This window comes from Oncorhynchus clarkii, chromosome 11 (genome assembly GCF_045791955.1).
Source record: "Oncorhynchus clarkii lewisi isolate Uvic-CL-2024 chromosome 11, UVic_Ocla_1.0, whole genome shotgun sequence".
Lineage (NCBI taxonomy): Eukaryota > Metazoa > Chordata > Actinopteri > Salmoniformes > Salmonidae > Oncorhynchus > Oncorhynchus clarkii.
In genome coordinates this window covers 14269079-14293147 of record NC_092157.1, presented here as the reverse complement: position 1 = coordinate 14293147, position 24069 = coordinate 14269079, and the positions used below count along the sequence as shown (strand labels likewise).

At 44.1% G+C, this 24069-nt stretch overlaps 1 protein-coding gene across 6 annotated transcripts; it reads right to left on the bottom strand.

Annotated features, from left to right (window-relative positions):
• Window positions 1-5265: 5265 nt before the first annotated feature.
• On the bottom strand, window positions 5266-21590 carry LOC139420236 (alanine aminotransferase 2-like). 6 transcript variants are annotated; one of them, XR_011635481.1, is made up of 13 exons: window positions 18913-19051; window positions 18438-18620; window positions 10256-10345; window positions 10040-10148; window positions 9822-9955; window positions 9394-9637; window positions 9222-9301; window positions 8966-9102; window positions 8652-8826; window positions 8353-8508; window positions 8095-8207; window positions 7735-7898; window positions 5266-7304 (listed from the first exon to the last, which is right to left on the bottom strand). XR_011635481.1 is itself a non-coding variant. In XM_071170096.1 (13 exons), the coding sequence occupies exons 2-13, from the start codon at window positions 20823-20825 to the stop codon at window positions 7808-7810; spliced, it is 1560 nt and encodes a 519-aa protein (XP_071026197.1). In that variant the 5' UTR covers window positions 20826-20848; window positions 21458-21584; the 3' UTR covers window positions 5266-7807. The 6 variants fall into 6 exon arrangements, 4 of the variants coding, with proteins under 4 accessions (XP_071026197.1, XP_071026196.1, XP_071026198.1 ...); XM_071170096.1 differs by lacking the exon at window positions 18913-19051 and adding exons at window positions 20778-20848; window positions 21458-21584 and having other exon boundaries at window positions 5266-7898; XM_071170095.1 differs by having other exon boundaries at window positions 5266-7440; window positions 7761-7898.
• Window positions 21591-24069: the final 2479 nt, after the last annotated feature.

The window sequence follows — 24069 nt, the reverse complement described above, 5'->3', positions numbered from 1 at the left end:
TCAGTTCCACCACCCACACATGCGATGACATCACCAGGTGTCAATGATGTTTCTAGAGACAATATTTCTCTCATCACTCAATACCTAGGTTTACCTCCACTGTATTCACATCCTACCATACCTTTGTCTGTACATTATACCATGAAGCTATTTTATCATCCCCAGAAACCTCCTTTTACTCTCTGTTCCAGACGTTCTAAACAACCAATTCTCATAGCTTTTAGCCGTACCCTTATCCTACTCCTCCTCTGTTCCGCTGGTGATATAGAGGTGAATCCAGGCCCTGCAGTGCCTAGCTCCACTCCTATTCCCGAGGCGCTCTCTTTTGATGACTTCTGTAACCGTAATAGCCTTGGTTTCATGCATGTTAACATTTAGAAGCCTCCTCCCTAAGCTTGTTTTATTCACTGCTTTAGCACACTCTGCCAACCCAGATGTTCTAGCTGTGTCTGAATCCTGGCTTAGGAAGACCACCAAAAATGCAGAAATCTCCATTCCGAACTACAATATTTTCAGACAAGATAGAACTGCCAAAGGGGGCGGTGTTGCAATCTACTGCAGAGATAGCCTGCAGAGTTCTGTCCTACTATCCAGGTCTGTACCCAAACAATTTGAACTTCTACTTTAAAAAAATCCACCTCTCTAAAAACAAGTCTCTCACTGTTGCCACCTGCTATAGACCACCCTCCGCCCCCAGCTGTGCTCTGGACACCATATGGGAACTGACTGCCAACCATCTATCTTCAGAGCTCGTGCTGCTAGGTGACCTAAACTGGAACATGCTTAACACCCCAGCCATCCTACAATCTAAGCTTGATGCCCTCAATCTCACACAAATGATAAATTAACCTACCAGGTACCACCCCAAAGCCGTAAACACGGGCACCCTCATAGATATCATCCTAACCAACTTGCCCTCTAAATACACCTCTGCTGTTTTCAACCAAGATCTCAGCGATCACTGCCTCATTGCCTGCATCCGTAATGGGTCAGCGGTCAAACGACCTCCACTCATCACTGTCAAAAGCTCCCTGAAACACTTCAGTGAGCAGGCCTTTCTAATCGACCTGGCCGGGGTATCCTGGAAGGACATTGACCTCATCCCGTCAGTAGAGGATGCCTGGTTATAAAAAATAAACTAAAAAAGCCTTCCTCACCATCTTAAATAAGCATGCCCCTTTCAAGAAATTTAGAACCAGGAACAGATATAGCCCTTGGTTCTCTCCAGACCTGACTGCCCTTAACCAACAAAAACATCCTGTGGCGTTCTGCATTAGCATCGAACAGCCCCCGTGATATGCAACTTTTCAGGGAAGCTAGAAACCAATACACACAGGCAGTTAGAAAAGCCAAGGCTAGCTATTTCAAGCAGAAATTTGCTTCCTGCAACACAAACTCAAAAAAGTTCTGGGACACTGTAAAGTCCATGGAGAATAAGAACACCTCCTCCCAGCTGCCCACTGCACTGAGGATAGGAAACACTGTCACCACCGATAAATCCACTATAATTGAGAATTTCAATAAGCATTTTTCTACGGCTGGCCATGCTTTCCACCTGGCTACCCCTACACCGGGCAACAGCACTGCACCCCCCACAGCAACTCGTCCAAGCCTTCCCCATTTCTCCTTCTCCCAAATCCAGTCAGCTGATGTTCTGAAAGAGCTGCAAAATCTGGACCCCTACAAATCAGCCGGGCTAGACAATCTTTCTTTCTAAAATTCTGCCCGAAATTGTTGCAACCCCTATTACTAGCCTGTTCAACCTCTCTTTCGAGTCGTCTGAGATTCCCAAAGATTGGAAAGCAGCTGCGGTCATCCCCCTCTTCAAAGGAGGGGACACTCTAGAACCAAACTGCTACAGACCTATATCTATTCTACCCTGCCTTTCTAAGGTCTTCGAAAGCCAAGTCAACAAACAGATTACCGACCATTTCGAATCCCACCATACCTTCTCCGCTATGCCATCTGGTTTCAGAGCTGGTCATGGGTGCACCTCAGCCACGCTCAAGGTCCTAAAAGATATCTTAACCGCCATCGATAAGAAACAATACTGTACAGCCATATTCATTGACCTGGCCAAGGCTTTCGACTCTGTCAATCACCACATCCTCATCAGCAGACACAATAGCCTTGGTTTCTCAAATGATTGTCTCGCCTGGTTCACCAACTATTTCTCTGATAGAGTTCAGTGTGTCAAATCAGAGGGCCTGTTGTCCGGGCCTCTGGCAGTTTCTATGTGGGTACCACAGGGTTCAATTCTTGGACCGACTCTCTTCTCTGTATACATCAATGATGTCGCTCTTGCTGCTGGTGAGTCTCTGATCCACCTCTACGCAGATGACACCATTCTGTATACTTCTGGCCCTTCTTTGGACTCTGTTAACAACACTCCAGACAGGCTTCAATGCCATATAACTCTCCTTCCGTGGCCTCCAATTGCTCTTAAATACAAGTAAAACTAAATGCATGCTATTCAACCGATCGCTGCCTGCACCTGCCCACCCGTCCAACATCACTACTCTGGACGGTTCTGACTTAGAATATGTGGACAACTACAAATACAGTGCCTTGCGAAAGTATTCGGCCCCCTTGAACTTTGCGACCTTTTGCCACATTTCAGGCTTCAAACATAAAGATATAAAACTGTATTTTTTTGTGAAGAATCAACAACAAGTGGGACACAATCATGAAGTGGAACGACATTTATTGGATATTTCAAACTTTTTTAACAAATCAAAAACTGAAAAATTGGACGTGCAAAATTATTCAGCCCCCTTAAGTTAATACTTTGTAGCGCCACCTTTTGCTGCGATTACAGCTGTAAGTCGCTTGGGGTATGTCTCTATCAGTTTTGCACATAGAGAGACTGACATTTTTTCCCATTCCTCCTTGCAAAACAGCTTGAGCTCAGTGAAGTTGGATGGAGAGCATTTGTGAACAGCAGTTTTCAGTTCTTTCCACAGATTCTCGATTGGATTCAGGTCTGGACTTTGACTTGGCCATTCTAACACCTGGATATGTTTATTTTTGAACCATTCCATTGTAGATTTTGCTTTATGTTTTGGATCATGGTCTTGTTTGAAGACAAATCTCCGTCCCAGTCTCAGGTCTTTTGCAGACTCCATCAGGTTTTCTTCCAGAATGGTCCTGTATTTGGCTCCATCCATCTTCCCATCAATTTTAACCATCTTCCCTGTCCCTGCTGAAGAAAAGCAGGCCCAAACCATGATGCTGCCACCACCATGTTTGACAGTGGGGATGGTGTGTTCAGCTGTGTTGCTTTTACGCCAAACATAACGTTTTGCATTGTTGCCAAAAAGTTCAATTTTGGTTTCATCTGACCAGAGCACCTTCTTCCACATGTTTGGTGTGTCTCCCAGGTGGCTTGTGGCAAACTTTAAACAACACTTTTTATGGATATCTTTAAGAAATGGCTTTCTTCTTGCCACTCTTCCATAAAGGCCAGATTTGTGCATCCAGAGTGATCATGGGCCTCATGGCTGCATCTCTGATCAGTCTTCTCCTTGTATGAGCTGAAAGTTTAGAGGGACGGCCAGGTCTTGGTAGATTTGCAGTGGTCTGATACTCCTTCCATTTCAATATTATCGCTTGCACAGTGCTCCTTGGGATGTTTAAAGCTTGGGAAATCTTTTTGTATCCAAATCCGGCTTTAAACTTCTTCACAACAGTATCTCGGACCTGCCTGGTGTGTTCCTTGTTCTTCATGATGCTCTCTGCGCTTTTAACGGACCTCTGAGACTATCACAGTGCAGGTGCATTTATACGGAGACTTGATTACACACAGGTGGATTGTATTTATCATCATTAGTCATTTAGGTCAACATTGGATCATTCAGAGATCCTCACTGAACTTCTGGAGAGAGTTTGCTGCACTGAAAGTAAAGGGGCTGAATAATTTTGCACGCCCAATTTTTCAGTTTTTGATTTGTTAAAAAAGTTTGAAATATCCAATAAATGTCGTTCCACTTCATGATTGTGTCCCACTTGTTGTTGATTCTTCACAAAAAAATACAGTTTTATATATTTATGTTTGAAGCCTGAAATGTGGCAAAAGGTCGCAAAGTTCAAGGGGGCCGAATACTTTCGCAAGGCACTGTACCTAGGTGTCTGGTTAGACTGTAAACTCTCCTTCCAGACCCATATCAAACATCTCCAATCCAAAGTTAAATCTAGAATGGCTTCCTATTTCGCAACAAAGCATCCTTCACTCATGCTGCCAAACATACCCTTGTAAAACTGACCATCCTACTGATCCTCGACTTCGGCGACGTCATTTACAAAATAGCCTCCAATACCCTACTCAATAAATTGAATGCAGTCTATCACAGTGCCATCCGTTTTGTCACCAAAGCCCCATATACTACCCACCACTGCAACCTGTACGCTCTCGTTGGCAGGCCCTCGCTTCATACTCGTCGCCAAACCCACTGGCTCCAGGTCATCTACAAGACCCTGCTAGGTAAAGTCCCCCCTTATCTCACCTCGCTGGTCACCATCGCAGCACCCACCTGTAGCACGTGCTCCAGCAGGTATATCTTTCTGGTCACCCCCAAAACCAATTCTTCCTTTGGCCGCCTCTCCTTCCTGTTCTCTGCTGCCAATGACTGGAACAAACTGCAAAAATCTCTGAAACTGGAAACGCTTATCCCCCTCACTAGCTTTAAGCACCAGCTGTCAGAGCAGCTCACAGATTACTGCACCTGTACATAGCCCATCTATAATTTAGCCCAAACAACTACCTCTCCCCCTACTGTATTTATTTATTTTGCTCCTTTGCACCCCATTATTTCTCTCTACTTTGCACATTCTTCCACTGCAAATCTACCATTCCAGTGTTTATTAATTTATTCATTTTTAACTTGCTATATTGTATTTACTTCGCCACCATGGCCTTTTTTTGCCTTTACCTCCCTTATCTCACCTCATTTGCTCACATCGTATATAGACTTGTTTATACTGTATTATTGACTGTATGTTTGTTTTACTCCATGTGTAACTCTTTGTTGTTGTATGTGTAGAACTGCTTTGCTTTATCTTGACCAGGTCGCAATTGTAAATGAGAACTTGTTCTAAACTTGCCTACCTGTTTAAATAAAGGTGAAATAAAAAATAAAATAAAAATATATAGTAGGTGACATTGCCATAAACATTTCCAGAGCATACGATAATATATTTTTTTGTAGAAGTACTTTCAGCTTCCCACACTGATGTGGTGCACAGACAAGGCATGAGCAAACCAAGACATAGAAATTACACTTTCATTTATATTTTTACAATTCAAGATAAAAATCAACATGGTTATTAAATACTGTAACTACATTCAGACTGTTCATCGTACACACAGTAGTTCATAGTATCCTTTTCAACGCAACAGCCATTGCACTCCCTCTGGCATGCAATAAAAGCACACCTCTGTCAACTATTTACTGATAATAGTACGACTGATCATAATGTAGCTGTATAACCAGTAAAACTAGATAGGCAAAACAAGTAAAACCCTCAACTGACACAATCAGTTATAGTCATGAACTGAAAATGACTAAAACATTATCACATATGTACACTGTGCAGATGCTGTCTGACACACAATTTAAACAATTAGCTGAAACAGAACAGTATGCCAGGTACCATGCTAAAAAGTGCAGTTTCTTAACACATTGCTCCTCTTTTAATGTCAAGTCTAGGACACTAGAGGGGAGAGTCTCGAACAGGGGGTGTGTTGGTAACACACTGGCACTCTTTCAGTTAGATATTTTCACCATCTCTCCAACCAGTTTCTGAGGAGGAAGGGTGGGGTTTTGTTACAGACTGGACAGGACTGGGAAGAGGGGTGGGGTCTTGTTACAGACCAGACTAGGAAGAGGGGTGGGGTTTTGTTACAGACCAGACTAGGAAGATGGGTGAGGTTTTGTTACAGACCAGACTGGGAAGAGGAGTGGGGTTTTGTTACAGACCGGACTGGGAAGAGGAGTAGGGTTTTGTTACAGACCAGACTAGGAAGAGGGGTGGGGTCTTGTTACAGACTGGACCGGACTTGGAAGAGGGGTGAGGTTTTGTTACAGACAGGACCGGACTGGGAAGAGGGGTGGGGTTTTGTTACAGACCGGACCGGACTGGGAAGAGGGGTGGGGTTTTGTTACAGACCAGACTGGGAAGAGGGGTGGGGTTTTGTTACAGACCGGACCGGACTGGGAATAGGAGTGGGGTTTTGTTACAGACCGGGCTGGGAAGAGGGGTGGGGTTTTGTTACAGACCGGACCGGACTGGGAAGAGGAGTAGGGTTTTGTTACAGACCGGACTGGGAAGAGGAGTGGGGTTTTGTTACAGACCAGACTGGGAAGAGGAGTGGGGTTTTGTTACAGACCAGACTGGGAAGAGGAGTGGGGTTTTGTTACAGACCAGACTGGGAAGAGGAGTGGGGTTTTATTAAAGACCAGACTGGGAAGAGGGGTGGGGTTTTGTTAAAGACCAGACTGGGAAGAGGGGTGGGGTTTTGTTAAAGACCGGACTGGGAAGAGGGGTGAGGTTTTGTTACAGACAGGACCGGACTGGGAAGAGGGGTGGGGTTTTGTTACAGACCGGACTGGGAAGAGGGGTGGGGTTTTGTTACAGACCAGACTGGGAGGAGGGGTGAGGTTTTGTTACAGACAGGACCGGACTGGGAAGAGGGGTGGGGTTTTGTTACAGACCAGACTGGGAGGAGGGGTGAGGTTTTGTTACAGACCAGACTGGGAAGAGGAGTGGGGTTTTGTTAAAGACCGGACTGGGAAGAGGGGTGAGGTTTTGTTACAGACCAGACTGGGAGGAGGGGTGAGGTTTTGTTACAGACAGGACCGGACTGGGAAGAGGGGTGGGGTTTTGTTACAGACCGGACTGGGAAGAGGAGTGGGGTTTTGTTACAGACCAGACTGGGAAGAGGAGTGGGGTTTTATTAAAGACCAGACTGGGAAGAGGGGTGGGGTTTTGTTAAAGACCAGACTGGGAAGAGGGGTGGGGTTTTGTTAAAGACCGGACTGGGAAGAGGGGTGAGGTTTTGTTACAGACAGGACCGGACTGGGAAGAGGGGTGGGGTTTTGTTACAGACCGGACTGGGAAGAGGGGTGGGGTTTTGTTACAGACCAGACTGGGAGGAGGGGTGAGGTTTTGTTACAGACAGGACCGGACTGGGAAGAGGGGTGGGGTTTTGTTACAGACCAGACTGGGAGGAGGGGTGAGGTTTTGTTACAGACCAGACTGGGAAGAGGAGTGGGGTTTTGTTAAAGACCGGACTGGGAAGAGGGGTGAGGTTTTGTTACAGACCAGACTGGGAGGAGGGGTGAGGTTTTGTTACAGACAGGACCGGACTGGGAAGAGGGGTGGGGTTTTGTTACAGACCGGACTGGGAAGAGGGGTGGGGTTTTGTTACAGACCAGACTGGGAGGAGGGGTGGGGTTTTGTTACAGACCAGACTGGGAAGAGGAGCAGGGTTTTGTTACAGACCGGACTGGGAAGAGGAGCAGGGTTTTGTTACAGACCGGACTGGGAAGAGGAGTGGGGTTTTGTTACAGACCAGACTGGGAAGAGGAATGGGGTTTTGTTACAGACCAGACTGGGAAGAGGGGTGGGGTTTTGTTAAAGACCAGACTGGGAAGAGGGGTGGGGTTTTGTTAAAGACCAGACTGGGAAGAGGAGTGGGGTTTTGTTACAGACCGGACCAGACTGGGAAGAGGGGTGGGGTTTTGTTACAGACCAGACTGGGAAGAGGGGTGGGGTTTTGTTACAGACCAGACTGGGAAGAGGAGTGGGGTTATGAGAACTCCTCTGTGAACCGCTTATGAAACTCCCTGATCTTTTCCAATACAACCTTCAGCTTTTCAGTTGCAGGTAAGATGGTCATCCTACACAGAGAAAGAAAGAGAGTGTGATAGAGATAAAAAAAAATAATGTTTTCTTAGCATGAACATCACTGGGGGCAGGGTACCAGTCTGTTTAGCTATCATTCCACTCTTTGCCATGAAAAACATTTGACATGACAAGGAGTGGACTGATAGCTAAACAGACTGGTACCCAGGCTAGACAGGCGACCGGTCTAACCTGAAATGGTAGGTTCCATCTCTCTGCCCGAAGCCACTACCTGGAACCAGGCATATACCAGTCTCCTCCAGCAGCTTCATACAGTAGAACATGTCTGGAGCCTGGCCTTTCTCCTACACAGAGGTAAAGAAGGTTGAATAACAACACAGAAGGGATTGGAATAGGAAGAATCAGACAACTGAGCATCAGAAACAGGCAGGGAAAGGAGAGATTAATTAACAGAGAGGGGGGGTGAAAGAGGGGGATGGAAAGACATACCTTTGCTGCGTTGATGGCTTTCTCTGGCAGTGAGAGGCGGGGGAAGGTGTACATGGCTCCCTGGACAGGGTTACAGTGGATCCCTGGGACTGTGTTGAGGACCTGCTCTGTCATCTTGGCCTTCTCAGCCAGGATATCCAGGTTGGCAGTACGCTCCTGTTAAGTGGTCAGAGGTCAGGATAATACTAACAAATTGTGACACAATGTACATTTTTATTGAACAGCACCTGTTACACTGTAATAATATTAATGTGACATTTAGGGCTGAATCCTAACATCCACATCATGTGTATGCTGACCTTGATGAAGGTGGCATAGGAAGGCTCGTCAGGCTGAGGGGGATTGACCACCAGGTCCAGTAGGGCCTGCCCAGGGATGGGGGGGCACAGCCGCACAGACACCAGCTTAGTCAGCTGCAACTTCACCTCAGGGTCCATGTTAACCACCTCCATGTACCCTCCTCTGAAACCACACCTGTATGACAGGAACACACACATTAATATGGTACAGTAACTGGCATACTTGATTCACATACTGTACGACGAGTCAAGTTCGTCTTTCCTAATAGAGCCAAGTTATGTCAGTCACCATCTGTGAGTAGCTACAGACTTACTCTCCCATGAAGCATTTGGAGGTGGAGTGGAAAGAGACCAGCTCCACAACACTGGAGTATTCTGGTCCCATCTCAAACAGAACCTTCTTAAAGGAGTGGAACTGGCAACCCTCCGCATACACATTATCCTGGTACACCTGGTAGCCACAGAGGGAGGGAGTGATATTTATTGAATATCTTGTCTGGAAGAAAAACTTTAGAAAAGGGGGAGAAAGGGTAAGATCAGGTAGAAGAGATTGTATTATTACTAAATTACCTCATCAGCCATCAGGAAAAGGTGCTCCTCAGCAGCGAATCGGATCACATCTTCAATGCACTGCCTGCTCTGGACCTGACCTATCACAGTGATGGGTGACAAGAGTTCTCTAAACAGAACAGAGATGGTCTAAAAATAAGAGAGTCAGATCCCTAAACTTGTGTCCACATACCTGTGGGGTTGCCAGGGTTGATAATGCAGAGGGCGCGGGGGTTACAGTGCTCCCTGGCTGCCTTCACAGCCCTCCTCAGCTCATTGACGTCCAGGCTCCAGCACTTGTCCTCGTCCAGATAGTAGCTGATCTGGACAGCCGCCAGCTCAGCCAGAGCAGCAGAGTAGAGGGGGTACTGAGGGATGGAGATCATCACCCCTGTACGGTTCTTCCCTTCGCCTGACGTCAACAACTTTAGCATGGTCTATAGAGAGAGATGTGAGGGAGGTAGAAAGGGCGGAAGGGGAGAGTCATGTGCCGTAAGATCCGATTCAGCATTGAGAGATGATTTACTGATCCAGTAAATAGTTCAGTGTTGGTTGTAATCAGCATTTTAGTCATGCGAGCACAAGTCAAGAACTCAGTACTACTGCCATCATCAGTCTTACCACTATGGCATCACTGGCCCCGGTGGAGAGGTAGATGCTGTCGGGGTCACTGGGGATGCCACCGTCCCGCTTCTCAATATATTTAGCCACATCCTGTCGTATGATCTCAATGCCTGGACTAGCACTGTATGCGCCTGAAATAGATAAACGTTCAGTTGATATTTAACAAAAGGTGTTTGTTTTTTTACACACTGCCTGCCTACAGTAAGTTATTTCACCTATACTTCCCCCTCCACAGGCCTGAAGGATGCGCCGTGCTCTACTTTTAGCATCCTCTGGAAACTTGTCGTCTTCTAGGAGATCTGGGTAGACGCAGAGCGCTACAACCTGACGGGAACAGGGAAGTTGTAATGTATAGTAAACAGTCATCTATAATAATAATGGGACACTTCCATATAAAATACACCACAGCTTTAGAACAACAATTAACAGACCTGTCGGAGAAATGTGATTGGTTTCTGGCCCATAGCATGCGCATCACCAATGTTGGCCTTGATGACCTCTGTAAAAGGCTTCTCAACCCCCTGCAGAAACAGAGAAAGTCGCAGTTATTACACAGATATGGTTATCGTGATAATTAAACATAAGTCACATTTAGTGCATGACAATCCCCAATAGTAATACTGACGCGCCAACCTCTATGAGTATGATAACTCTAAACTCGGTTTAAAATCCCTGCCTATTCAACCATTGGACTTGGTTTAATCCTGGAAGCCAACAGCATGTTAAACAGAGGGACAGCTGTGATACTCCCACTGTGTGTAGACTGGGGAGGGCAGGAGAGATCTGGGTAAAACAATAGGGCTGTTGCTGTGCCAATGCCTCTCACTCTCTCTCTCTTTTCTCCCTGTCATTCTGTCCCTGCTCAAGCCTACTCCATAGCCCTCTCCAATTCTTATAATCAGAATTTCATTCAAACTCATGATACTGGTCAAATAAAAATACAACAGGGAGCATATCATCTGCAATGCAAAGGCTTGATAAACAACATTCAGGCTTGTAGCCAATACAAGAAACTAGATGGACAAGACCTAGAGTGGAAACAGTGTAACGCGACAATGACAACATGTTCTTTGCGTAGCCTGGTAGATGTGGTAGACCTAGTAGTCGTGGTAGACCTAGTAGTCGTGGTAGACCTAGTAGTCGTGGTAGATCTAGTAGTCGTGGTAAATCTAGTAGTCGTGGTAGACCTAGTAGTCGTGGTAGACCTAGTAGTCGTGGTAGACCTAGTAGTCGTGGTAGATCTAGTAGTCGTGGTAGACCTAGTAGTCGTGGTAGACCTAGTAGTCGTGGTAAACCTAGTAGTCGTGGTAGACCTAGTAGTCGTGGTAAACCTAGTAGTCGTGGTAGACCTAGTAGTCGTGGTAGACCTAGTAGTCGTGGTAGATCTAGTAGTCGTGGTAAACCTAGTAGTCGTGGTAGACCTAGTAGTCGTGGTAGACCTAGTAGTCGTGGTAGACCTAGTAGTCGTGGTAGATCTAGTAGTCGTGGTAGACCTAGTAGTCGTGGTAGATCTAGTAGTCGTGGTAGATCTAGTAGTCGTGGTAAACCTAGTAGTCGTGGTAGACCTAGTAGTCGTGGTAGACCTAGTAGTCGTGGTAGACCTAGTAGTCGTGGTAGACCTAGTAGTCGTGGTAAACCTAGTAGTCGTGGTAAACCTAGTAGTCGTGGTAGACCTAGTAGTCGTGGTAGACCTAGTAGTCGTGGTAGACCTAGTAGTCGTGGTAAACCTAGTAGTCGTGGTAAACCTAGTAGTCGTGGTAAACCTAGTAGTCGTGGTAGACCTAGTAGTCGTGGTAGACCTAGTAGTCGTGGTAGATCTAGTAGTCGTGGTAGACCTAGTAGTCGTGGTAGACCTAGTAGTCGTGGTAGACCTAGTAGTCGTGGTAGACCTAGTAGTCGTGGTAAACCTAGTAGTCGTGGTAGACCTAGTAGTCGTGGTAGACCTAGTAGTCGTGGTAGACCTAGTAGTCGTGGTAAACCTAGTAGTCGTGGTAAACCTAGTAGTCGTGGTAAACCTAGTAGTCGTGGTAGACCTAGTAGTCGTGGTAAACCTAGTAGTCGTGGTAGACCTAGTAGTCGTGGTAGACCTAGTAGTCGTGGTAAACCTAGTAGTCATTGAACAGCATAATCTGATAAGCCCCTGAATACACCCCCCTATGGTTTTACTGTACAGCACCTGGATTAGTGGGATTTGGAGTTTAACTTTCTTTTAACTTTTGTAGTCCCCTGAGGTGTCATCAAAGCTACACACTACATAACCTAATATTAACAGTTAAAAGAAAGCCTATGTGACGTCTATGCTGCATTTACTGTCCGAGTGCTCCGTCTTCACATCAGCCATCTTGGTATGGGAATGTCTATACTGAAGATGACACTGCTTTCCTTGTTGTGTAGCTAAACAGGCACTGTTCATTCCCCCAACTGAAACCTAAACCCACATGATACCTTCCTGCTTTCCTCCTGTAGGTCAATATCAGGGGGCGTCTCATGATTTCTGCCAATCAAAATGGAAGGGAGAGGGGGACACCCAGCTGTGTTTGTACTGCTGGGATATCAGTGTGCTCAGGCAGGGACAGCAGGTATTCCATTTTACAAACAGAGAAAGACACCGGAGCTGAGTGCCACAGAACAACTATCCAAAACCACCAGTAATAATCATTTAAATGTGCAATCTGTAGCTACATACATTTTTGGACTTGCCTAATGAGCTTAGTTCAACTGTTGTACCACATCAGAACCCAAAATAGAAGCCTGTTTTACTCCAATGTTTGTAAACATTGTAAAATGTAAACAGTGTATAGCCTCAAAACATGGTTAAACACTAATGTTGTTATCATCGACGGTTAGTCCTTGCATCCATAGCTCTGTCTATACAAGCCCATCCCTCAGCTTTTTACCAAAACACACTTTGTTATTAATTGGCCCTTTAAATAACTTGAGTTTCACGTCCAAAACACTTCTCAGGATTCTTAGAATGGGACACATGCATAATGAAAGATCAGCTGTTCATTCCTTTCAGATCAGCTGACATTGGCTGCATGTAAAATCAAATCAGACTGGTTCATTCCCTCATCGCACAGTCCCAATCCCCCATGCCAGTCCTCCTCTCTCATTAGCAGCCCTGTGCCCCCAGGTTCTGTATAGATTAGGCCTGGCACAGAGTCAGCCTGGCACAGGGGTTACAGAGGGGAGATCAGGACCTGGGTAGACTACAGAGGATAGAAAGTTATATTTTGGTGAGGGGCGATTCTCAGAATTAATCATGCGCCGTCGGAGTTCTTCAATGTTATGGCAACCACGGTATGTAAAATTTTTTTTTTTTTAATTTCCATTGTTTCAGTTAAGTAACAGAAACGGTCTGTTATCTGGCTGTTCATTGTCTCTGGTCTCTTTCTATTGAATAATTTTACTGAGTCAACATCCCTACTATGTTAACCTACTGTGATTCACCTCATTCTAACTACCATACAGATCTGATCGGGAAGGTCCGAGAAGGGACACAAAGCTCTTCCCTTCTTGGTCTTATCCCTCGCTTGAGTCGAACAATGAGTGTGCTGTTCGCTGTGTGAGAACTGCCCCCTTCCCACTGGTCAGCTCTGTGTTCTCCTGTTCAGCACCAGGCACTGACAACAGGGCTCTGGACCGGGCCAATTGAGACCAGGACACAACGCTATTCACTATAGTTTTATCAGTGAAATTCATCAATTGCAAAGTTCTGGAGAAATGTATCAAAAGTGACATACACCCGTGCCAGACATTTGTATGATGTCCTTTGATCCCCTTGTTATGTGCTCTTGCTGTGAGACACTCTGGATAAGGGCATTTGAGAAAATGTTATTTTCAGTTCTTCACAGCAAAGCCTGGGAATTGAGGTAGGTCGCCATAGAAACCTCATTGAGGCTAAACTAAGCACTCTCTCATTGATCACCATCATGAAAAGACCCTTGTTGTGCCAACCAGACACACAGGCAGAGCTACTAGCTTGCACCAAAACAAATTGGTCCGTGCTATTCGGAATCCTTGAGACACTACCCCATTGAAGTTGAAATTTAAAATGGTTAAGGTTAGTGTGAAGGTTCGGTAAGGGTTAGGCTAATGGTAAGGGTTAAGGTTCGGTAAGAGTTAGGCTAATGGTAGGGTTTAAGGTTCGGTAAGGGTTAGGCTAATGGTAAGGGTTAAGGTTCGGTAAGGGTTAGGCTAATGGTAAGGGTTAAGGTTCGGTAAGGGTTAAGGTTCGGTAAGGGTTAGGCTAATGGTAGGGGTTAAGGTTCGGTAAGGGTTAGGCTAATGGTAGGGGTTAAGGTTTGGTAAGGGTTGGGGTTAAGGTAGGAATGTACCAAGGATTCCGGATAGCACTGACCAAAACAAATTGGCCCAATTATATTGACCTAATACTTCAGTTTTATGAAATTTGCATTTTTTTTCTGGAAAAAGTCACTGGAAAGTCGGCTATAAAATTCCAAACCCATTCACTGTATGCCAGTCTTTGGATGCAGCCTAGGAATAAATGACTGACCAGTCTGAGGTGAATGTATCAGCCATTCCACTTCAAACCAGACTGACCTTAGTCCCATCTGTTTTGCTGAGTTATCAGTAAGTGTCACTGCCCAGTGCCCTGACAGGAAGTCTCTCAGCATACCAGCCAATGCAATGGGCATATCCCACTCCATGTGAATGCTAGTAAGCTTCTATAACATATCCAATAACATTTGTCAAGTTGAATCTCAACATAATTTTAAAATTAGGCAATCATTGTATTCTTTGAACCCTGTTATAACTGAAACATGGAAAGGATATTACTATATTACACATACTTTATGGCTGGAGGGAGGGAGAACACAGGTGGGGATATTGTGGTGTTGAACTTTAGACATAACTTTACTTTCTGCTAAACCTAAGCACCCTACATGGCCTCCTCAAAGAGAAGCATAGGGGTGGTGATGTCACAATGGGCACCTGCTCGACAGGGTTTAGCTGTTGGCACAGTGCCCAGTCAACTGCTCCACATAGCTTCAGAGTAGCCCAAGTGAAGGAGCCAATTCACAGACAAAAGAGAGGGAGGGTGTATACTCAATTGTACTCTGAATCAATCCACTCTAGTTTGGTAACCATCCCCACCTCAGGCCTTAGGAGTGAACGACTAAGACCCCTGGGGGTACATGGCCTATCCAGGAAGGTACTTGAGAAGACTTCTGAGACAATAGACCTTCTGGTAAAATGTACATGAGGGGGTACTTCAGGGGTATTTGTATTTATTAAGGATCCCCATTAGTTTCTGTCAAGGCACAAGCTAATCTTCCTGGGGTCCATTAGTTCCTGCCAAGGCAGCAGCTACTCTTCCTGGGGTCCATTTAGTTCCTGCCAAGGCAGCAGCTACTCTTCCTGGGGTCCATTAGTTTCTGTCAAGTCAGCAGCTACTCTTCCTGGAGTCCAGCAACATTAAGGCAACTACAGTGCCTTGCGAAAGTATTTGGCCCCCTTGAACTTTAAAAGCGCAGAGAGCATCATGAAGAACAAGGAACACACCAGGCAGGTCCGAGATACTGTTGTGAAGAAGTTTAAAGCCGGATTTGGATACAAAAGATTTCCCAAGCTTTAAACATCCCAAGGAGCACTGTGCAAGCGATAATATTGAAATGGAAGGAGTATCAGACCACTGCAAATCTACCAAGACCTGGCCGTCCCTCTAAACTTTCAGCTCATACAAGGAGAAGACTGATCAGAGATGCAGCCAAGAGGCCCATGATCACTCTGGATGAACTGCAGAGATCTACAGCTGAGGTGGGAGACTCTGTCCATAGGACAACAATCAGTCGTATATTGCACAAATCTGGCCTTTATGGAAGAGTGGCAAGAAGAAAGCCATTTCTTAAAGATATCCATAAAAAGTGTTGTTTAAAGTTTGCCACAAGCCACCTGGGAGACACACCAAACATGTGGAAGAAGGTGCTCTGGTCAGATGAAACCAAAATTGAACTTTTTGGCAACAATGCAAAACGTTATGTTTGGCGTAAAAGCAACACCCTGAACACACCATCCCCACTGTCAAACATGGTGGTGGCAGCATCGTGGTTTGGGCCTGCTTTTCTTCAGCAGGGACAGGGAAGATGGTTAAAATTGATGGGAAGATGGATGGAGCCAAATACAGGACCATTCTGGAAGAAAACCTGATGGAGTCTGCAAAAGACATGAGACTGGGACGGAGATTTGTCTTCCAACAAGACAATGATCCAAAACATAAAGCAAAATCTACAATGGAATGATTCAAAAATAAACATATCCAGGTGTTAGAATGGCCAAGTCAAAGTCCAGACCTGAATCCAATCGAATCTGTGGAAAGAACTGAAAACTGCTGTTCACAAATGCTCTCCATCCAACCTCACTGAGCTTGAGCTGTTTTGCAAGGAGGAATGGGAAAACATTTCAGTCTCTCGATGTGCAAAACTGATAGACATACCCCAAGCGACTTACAGCTGTAATCGCAGCAAAAGGTGGCGCTACAAAGTATTAACTTAAGGGGGCTGAATAATTTTGCACGCCCAATTTTTCAGTTTTTAATTTGTTAAAAAAGTTTGAAATATCCAATAAATGTCGTTCCACTTCATGATTGTGTCCCACTTGTTGTTGATTCTTCACAAAAAAATACAGTTTTATATCTTTATGTTTGAAGCCTGAAATGTGGCAAAAGGTCGCAAAGTTCAAGGGGGCCGAATACTTTCGCAAGGCACTGTATATACAATTTAAAACATTACATGACATAACACTTTTCACAACACATTAAGTGTGTTTCCTCAGGCCACTACTCGACTGCCAAATATCTACAATACAACATCCATGTGTGTGTGTGTGTGTGTGTGTGACTCTTCACAGTCCCCGCTGTTCCATAAGGTGTATTTTTTTATCTGTTTTTTTAAAATCTGAATCTACTGCTTGCATCAGTTACCTGATTTGGAATAGAGTTCCATGTAGTCATGGCTCTATGTAGTACTGTGCACCTCCCATAGTCTGTTCTTGATTTGGGGGTTGTGAAGAGACCTCTGGTGGAATGTCATGTGGGGTATGCATGGGTGTCTGAGCTGTGTGCTAGTAGTTTAAACAGACACCTCGGTGCATTCAGCATGTCAACACTTCTTACAAAAACAAGTGGTGATGAAGTCAATCTCTCCTCCACTAATTTTAACTCTCTGTGCATATTTAAGGGCCAGCCATGCTGCCCTATTCGGAGCCAATTGTAATTTTCCGAGGTCCCTCTTTGTGGCACCTGACCACACCATTGAAAAGAAGTCCAGGTGCGACAAAACTAGGGCCTGTAGGACCTGCCTTGTTGATAGTGTTGTTAAAAAGGCAGAGCAGCACTTTAATTATGGACAGACTTCTCCCCATCTTAGCTACTGTTGTATCAACATGCTTTGACCATGACAGTTTATAATCCAGGGTTACTCCAAGCAGTTTGATCACCTCAACTTGCTCAATTTCCACATTATTTATTACAATATTTAGTTGAGGTTAGGGGTTTAGTGAATGATTTGTCCCAAATACAATGCTTTTATTTTTTTTAAATATTTAGGACTAACTTATTCCTCGCCACCCATTCTGAAACTAGCTGCAGCTCTTTGTTAAGTGGTGCATTGATTTCACTCACTGTAGTAGTGGACGTGGATAGTGTTGAGCCGTCCGCATGCATAGACACTGGCTTTACTCAAAAGTAATTAGTAAAGATTGAAAAAAGTAAGAGACCTAGACAGCTGCCCTGGGGAATTCCTGATTCTACCTGGATTATGCTGGAGAGGATTCCATTAAAGAACACCCTCTGTGTTCTGTTAGACCGGTAACTCTTTATCCACAAAATAGCAGGGGGTGTAAAGCCATAACACATACGTTTTTCCAGCAGCAGACTATGGTCGATAAAGTCAAAAGCCGCACTGAAGTTCAAAAAAACTACCACAATTTTTTTATCATCAATTTCTCTCAGCTAATCATCACTCATACTTCAGGGATACTCCGAGCAAAGCAAAAAGCAGTTGGTGGTACAGTACCAGAAAAAGGTTGGAAGCCACTGCTTTAGGAGACTACTGCCTTTAAAATGTTGTGGTTCAGGGTCAGCTTCTCCAAAAGAGTGAGCATTCGTTTCAGGGCAGTCCCTCATAAAGATCAGTATCCTTTGCATATTTGTGTGTTCTCTAAGGAAAGAATGGTGATCCTATGATACGTGCCAATGTCACCAGAGTGCACTATCATCACACGGCTCTATACTGTTTGACAGTGTTTGTGCACACTCAATGCATGACAAGTTTGTAAATAGTTGTAGTTGTAGTTGAAAGTCTGACATCGCCTATGTCCCAACTCATTCTGCGTGTAATGTCCCAACTCATTGTGCGTGTAAGTGACGCTTCTGAGGAACCCAGTGGGTTTTACATTTGAGTCTTTACTCATCCCAGTCCGATCATGGTTTATGGCAAAGTTTATTTTACTACTGCTACATTAAGTTGGATAATGGGCAACTTCCCACGGACATCTGGTAATTTGCACCATGTCACCTGGGCTGTCCTATTTCTCAAGAAAAAGGCCAGCCACATGCAAATCTCGATCTCTGTCCAACAGTACACACTGTACCTCTTTGAGCTCCTTTTCAATCTGCAATGCGCGTTGCACGATTGGACCACGGACAGCATACTCAACCCGCTTTACATTCGGGTTCATGGTGTCCATGTTAAGCACCCGGTTCCCAAGTCCATTTTCAGTCATGTTTGGTTTCTGGAGCTCACACTCTGTTCCGCTGATAGCCCACGAAATATTCTGTGAAATTTGAGAGAGTGCAGAGGAGAAAAAACGAAGAGTGGTTGGTTAGTTTGAAGTGTGAAACCACCAATGCACACCACACGAGCATGTACAGTACTTGCCAAAGCCAGTATTATTGTTGCAACAGAGCGCACGCGCGCGGTATCCGAACACCGTTGCACTGGAGAAGACACACTACATACATGTGTGCGCAAGTGAAAGGCTCGGAGTAAAATCCGTTACACTATTAGTCAAACTTTCTTTCAGTGACATAAACTGGATTCAAAACGTGTTTGTCATCATGTCTTACCATAACCACCCAAAACGCGCGCCCAAACCGTCGTTTCGTCAGTTCCAGGTCTTCAACAGGCTGTGAGTTTCTCAAACAACTTTTCGGCCACATAGATGATGGCCACAGTCAGAGACAAACTCCCCCCTCCAACGGTCATTGCCCAACCTGCCGGGAGCTGGCACTATTATTCATTTTACGTGGTTTATGGAATAATAGCGCTTTCTGGCGGCCGGTTTGGCTACAACAGTCACTGTTTTTATAAGGAGGTTTTCACGCCTCGTTTAGACTTGTGGTATTTAATACCAGGACAGGGAGAGGCGAAGCCACCAGGACGGACTCATTGTAATGGTTGGAATGGAATAAATGGAGCTGAGTCAAACGTGTGGTTTCCATATGTTTCATACCCTTCTATTTATTCCATTCAATTGCTTTATCTTAGCCAGGTCGCAATTGTAAATGAGAACTTGTTCTCAACTTGCCTACCTGGTTAAATAAAGGTGAAATAAATAAATATAAATACAATTCCAGCCCTTCACTTTAGCTAGCTTCTGAGCATGAGGCCTGTGAGAGAAAAAAATGTGAACAATGGGCAATCTGGGATTTGTAGGCCTACATCCATTCCTGTATTTTTCAACTAATGATATAGCCATTGATTCTTAAAGAATCAAACTTATAAATGTCTCATGTGGTTAGTTCGACTGTCAATCAGAAAACAAAATATAAACTTTCCTCCATTGTTTACAAATATGCCCTTTTAATTCTTATTCTGTTATTTACTTCCCCGACCCTAGATGATGGTCTCTCGTAACAGACTAATGGATGTGGGATTTGGTTCTGGGTGCCTGAGATGATGGTCTCTCGTAACAGACTAATGGATGTGGGATTTGGTTCTGGGTGCCTGAGATGATGGTCTCCCGTAACAGACTAATGGATGTGGGATTTGGTTCTGGGTGCCTGAGATGATGGTCTCCCGTAACAGACTAATGGATGTGGGATTTGGTTCTGGGTGCCTGAGATGATGGTCTCCCGTAACAGACTAATGGATGTGGGATTTGGTTCTGGGTGCCTGAGATGATGGACAGAGAAGTGTTCAAACTAAACCAGTTTTTCTACTATTCAAATTCTAGTAATTGATTCACATGGGAATTCTGGGCTGTTGTTTTCTAAGTAGCTAGGTACTTACATAGGCCGGAATACCAAATAGCTGGGGTGTATTTAAAGAACTCTTGTGACACAAATTATTTGTAAAAGATAATTATAGATAATAACAAAACCTTTAGGGAAGTGATTTTCAATGCTCAAAGGTTAAAAACATTACAATTTCATTGAATGATTAATATTATTGCCATGGAGACTGAAAAGGGAGAGGAGTGTTGGCAGACAATCTATTTTTGCTCTTTACATTGCTTTCCAGAATTGCACTGCACCGAAAGGGCTACAAATTCCTCTGTGGCACAGCACGCTGTGTGCTCTCAACTGGGACATCCCAGCCCTCCTCTTCCCACCCAGGAGTGTAGTGTTACTCTTACTGTCTGGCCAAATGTACACACAATGGATGCCACACCCCACTCCAGGGTCATGTCCCACTTTTTCTTTTTAAAGGTTTTTATAGTTTCAATGTCAGAATTGTGTTGTTTTTTTCATCCTAATTGAATATTGTATGCGTATGCATATTACTGTAAATATTGATCACATTCCCTGTCTATGATCATATATTCTGATACATTGAATGTTTGTGAAACTGTTTTACATTTTTGACCTCCTGTTTCAGGAAGGGATGTCACTGAGTACTGCCCCTATATATAGGACCTTCCACCCCCACCTGGGATATGGATGCCTGATGAAAACCTAGGGGTCGAAACGTTGTTGTAAATAAATATCACCTGGGAGAATGAGCAACAGTGTGCAGCGTTTTCCTTTCTGTTTTCCATGAGTTCGCCTACAATTCCAGGACCTGTGGAAAGTACCTGGATATGCGTATGTTCTTCAACTTTGGTACCACAACAACACTCCCACCCACCCCCCTGCACACATCAATATCAAACCATTCCCTTCAATGTCAACATCCTAACCTGACTCCTCCTTGTCCTAAATAACTCCTGTGAGAAACACTGCAGATTATGACAAGTTTGCAATTATTCCGGTCACCCTTCAGTAGTACAATCCTCCTCTGAAAATATTTGACTGATCGTCCAATGCATTCGATTTAAACAGTCCTAAGAAAAATGTAACATTGCATAGTTACTACTCCAGGGTAACTGTGTGTATTTACATGCTACATAATTATTACATAGATTATTCCCTGATCCTCTGGTATAAATAAGGCATATCCTTTATAACAATTATGTTTGCATTAGTTACAGGCCCAGTCCTCTGTTACCCTGTGTTACATGTGTTGGTTTGCTGAAATCAGACATTTTCAGCATGCCTAACAGTGCTCTGGTCTGACCGGAGACATGACAGCACACTGCATAACCTCTGTAACCCTCCAGTCTAGTCCATGCCTTTCCTATGAGACCTTCGCTCCTACAATTAAATCACAGTGAAACAAGTCAACACTCACCAGAGAACTGTATCCTCTTTGTGAATGTAGCCACTAGCCAATGGTCAATCAGTGGTCAGTAAAAGCACAAGGGTTCTCTCTGTATATCCCCGTCAGTCAGTCAGTCTGTCTTTGGTTGTTTTGTCTCCACCTTACCCTAACAACCAGGACATAGGACAGACCTGGACTTAGCCTGTGATGTCACATCTTCTCCCCGCCCCCAGTGGCCGATTCTGGCCTATTCAAGAACAGCGGCTGTTAAAACTGAGGAGCGAAATAAGAACCACTCTGCCTGGCCTTTGACCCGCATGAGAGTGGATGAACTGGGCTGTATTTCAAAACCAGCAGCCACAGTTTGGACTGTTCTGTACTCAGTTTTCACTGTCTTATTATATGCCCATTCACTGTGTCAACTGGTCTAGGATCAGCAAGCATTCTAGAAGGGGAGTGGCAGACGTGGAACATACAGTCCAAGGAGATGGAATGTATGCGTGTGTCTCTGTGGGTGGAAAAGACATTAGATCCCTCCTCACATGGTGGGCACGCAACCATGTGATTCTCCCAGGCCCAGTGACGTTCATGTACCACACAGTTTACAGTTGGTCATACAACATACTGTTCTCAAACTATGTCAGTAGGCTACTACTACTACTACTACTACTGCTACTACTACTACTGCTACTACTACTACTGCTACTACTACTACTGCTACTACTACTACTACTGCTACTACTACTACTACTGCTGCTACTACTACTACTACTACTACTACTACTGCTACTACTGCTACTACTACTACTGCTACTGCTACTACTACTACTACTACTACTACTACTACTACTACTGCTACTACTACTACTACTGCTACTACTACTACTACTCCTATTCTCCATATGGGCCATGGGGACTACAATCAGCACATATGCATCCCTCCAATATGTTGACTTGCATAGCTCAAATCTAAATCTCAAAAGGTCAGGGGTAGGCAACTAGATTCAGTCACGGGACAATTTTTATCGGACAGGATGGTCGGGGGCCAGAACATAATTATAATAATTTGTACACTGCAAATTGACCACAACTAAATACAGAAATAGACTGTACTTGAACATAACAATCATTTCATACCTTGATTACATTGAGACACCATCAAGTCTCTTTTTTTTATTCATGGGAATACTTGGAACAGATTTCCTGAATTATTTTTTGTATTTTTTATTCATTGTTAATATAATCTTCTTTTTTTAAATCAAAAACAAAAATATTTTTTTGCAAAAAACTTTGGGGAGACCAAAAAAAATAACGGTTTTGGCCTGCGGGCTGCCTCATGCCGACCTCTGGCCTAGGTTGTCATAAACCCTTAGTATATTCTTCACTGGGTTTCCCTCACACAAGCTTGAGAGCAGTAGTAGAGCACTCTTTATTATCCCCTGGGGGCACATAGTAAAAACACATTGAACACATGACAATATACACAAAACAATATAGCATTTACTGCAATACAGAGCCTTGCAAAAGTATTCAGACCCCTTTGATTTCTTCACATTTTATTGTGTTACAAAGTGGGATTAACATATATTAAATTGTCATTTTTTTGGTCAACAATCTACACAAAGTACTCTAATGTCAGTGGAAGAAAAATTCTAAGATTTGTTTTAAAGACTAAGAGAAATAAAATGATTGAAATATAATCGTTGCATAAGTATTCATCTCCGTGAGTTAATACATGTTAGAAACACCTTTGGCATTGACTACAGCTGTGAGTCTTCTTGGGTAAGCCTATAAGGGCTTCGCACACCTGGATTGTGCAATATTTGCGCATTATTCTTTTCTAAATATTTCAAGCTCTGTTAAGATTTTGGGGATCATGGCTAGACAGCAATTTTCAAGTCTTACCATAGATTTTGAAGGAGATTTAAGTCAAAACTCTAACTTGGCCACTCAGTGAATGTTCCGGTCTTCTTGGTAAGCAACCTCAGTATAGATTTGGCCTTGTGTTTCAGGTTATTGTTGCTGAAAGATGAATTTCTCTACCAGTCTCTGGTGTAAAGCCGACTGAAGCAGGTTTTCCTCTAGGATGTTTTCTGTTCTTAGCTCTATGCCGTTAGTTTTTATCCTGAAAAACTCCCCAGGATTTGCCGATGTGAAGCATACCCATACCATGATGCAGCCACCACCATGCTTGAAAATAAGGAGGCAGTTACTCAGTGATGTGTTGTGTTGTATTTTCCCTAAACGTAAGGCTTTGCATTTAGGACAAAAATAGTATTCCTTTGTTGTGTTTTTTTTGTTGCAGTATTACTTTAGTGCCTTGTTGCATACAAAATGCATTGAACTCTTGTTTTCACTCTGTCATTTAGTTCATTATTGTGGAGTCACTACAATGTTGTTGATCTATCCTCAGTTTCCTACCATCACAGACAACTCTGTAGCTGTTTTAAGATCACCAACGGCCTCATGGTAACATCCCTGAGCAGTTTAATTCCTGTCCAGCAAGTCAGTTCAGAAGGACGACTGTGTATTTGATGTGTCTGGGTGGTGTAATACATAATCCACAGCATAATTATTAACTTGACCATACTTAAAGGGATATTCAATGTCTGATTTGTTATTGTTAACCATCGACCATTGTT

Bases quoted from the DNA above. Each gene is read 5' to 3' on its own strand.
- LOC139420236 (XM_071170094.1), bottom strand. From the start codon at position 19,005: ATGTGGCCGAAAAGTTGTTTGAGAAACTCACAGCCTGTTGAAGACCTG. The intron at 10,149-10,255 runs GTCTGTTAATTG...TGTTCCCGTCAG, and splicing joins CAATCACATTTCTCCGACAG to GTTGTAGCGCTCTGCGTCTA. The intron at 9,638-9,821 runs GTAAGACTGATG...CTCTCTCTATAG, and splicing joins GGGCCAGTGATGCCATAGTG to ACCATGCTAAAGTTGTTGAC.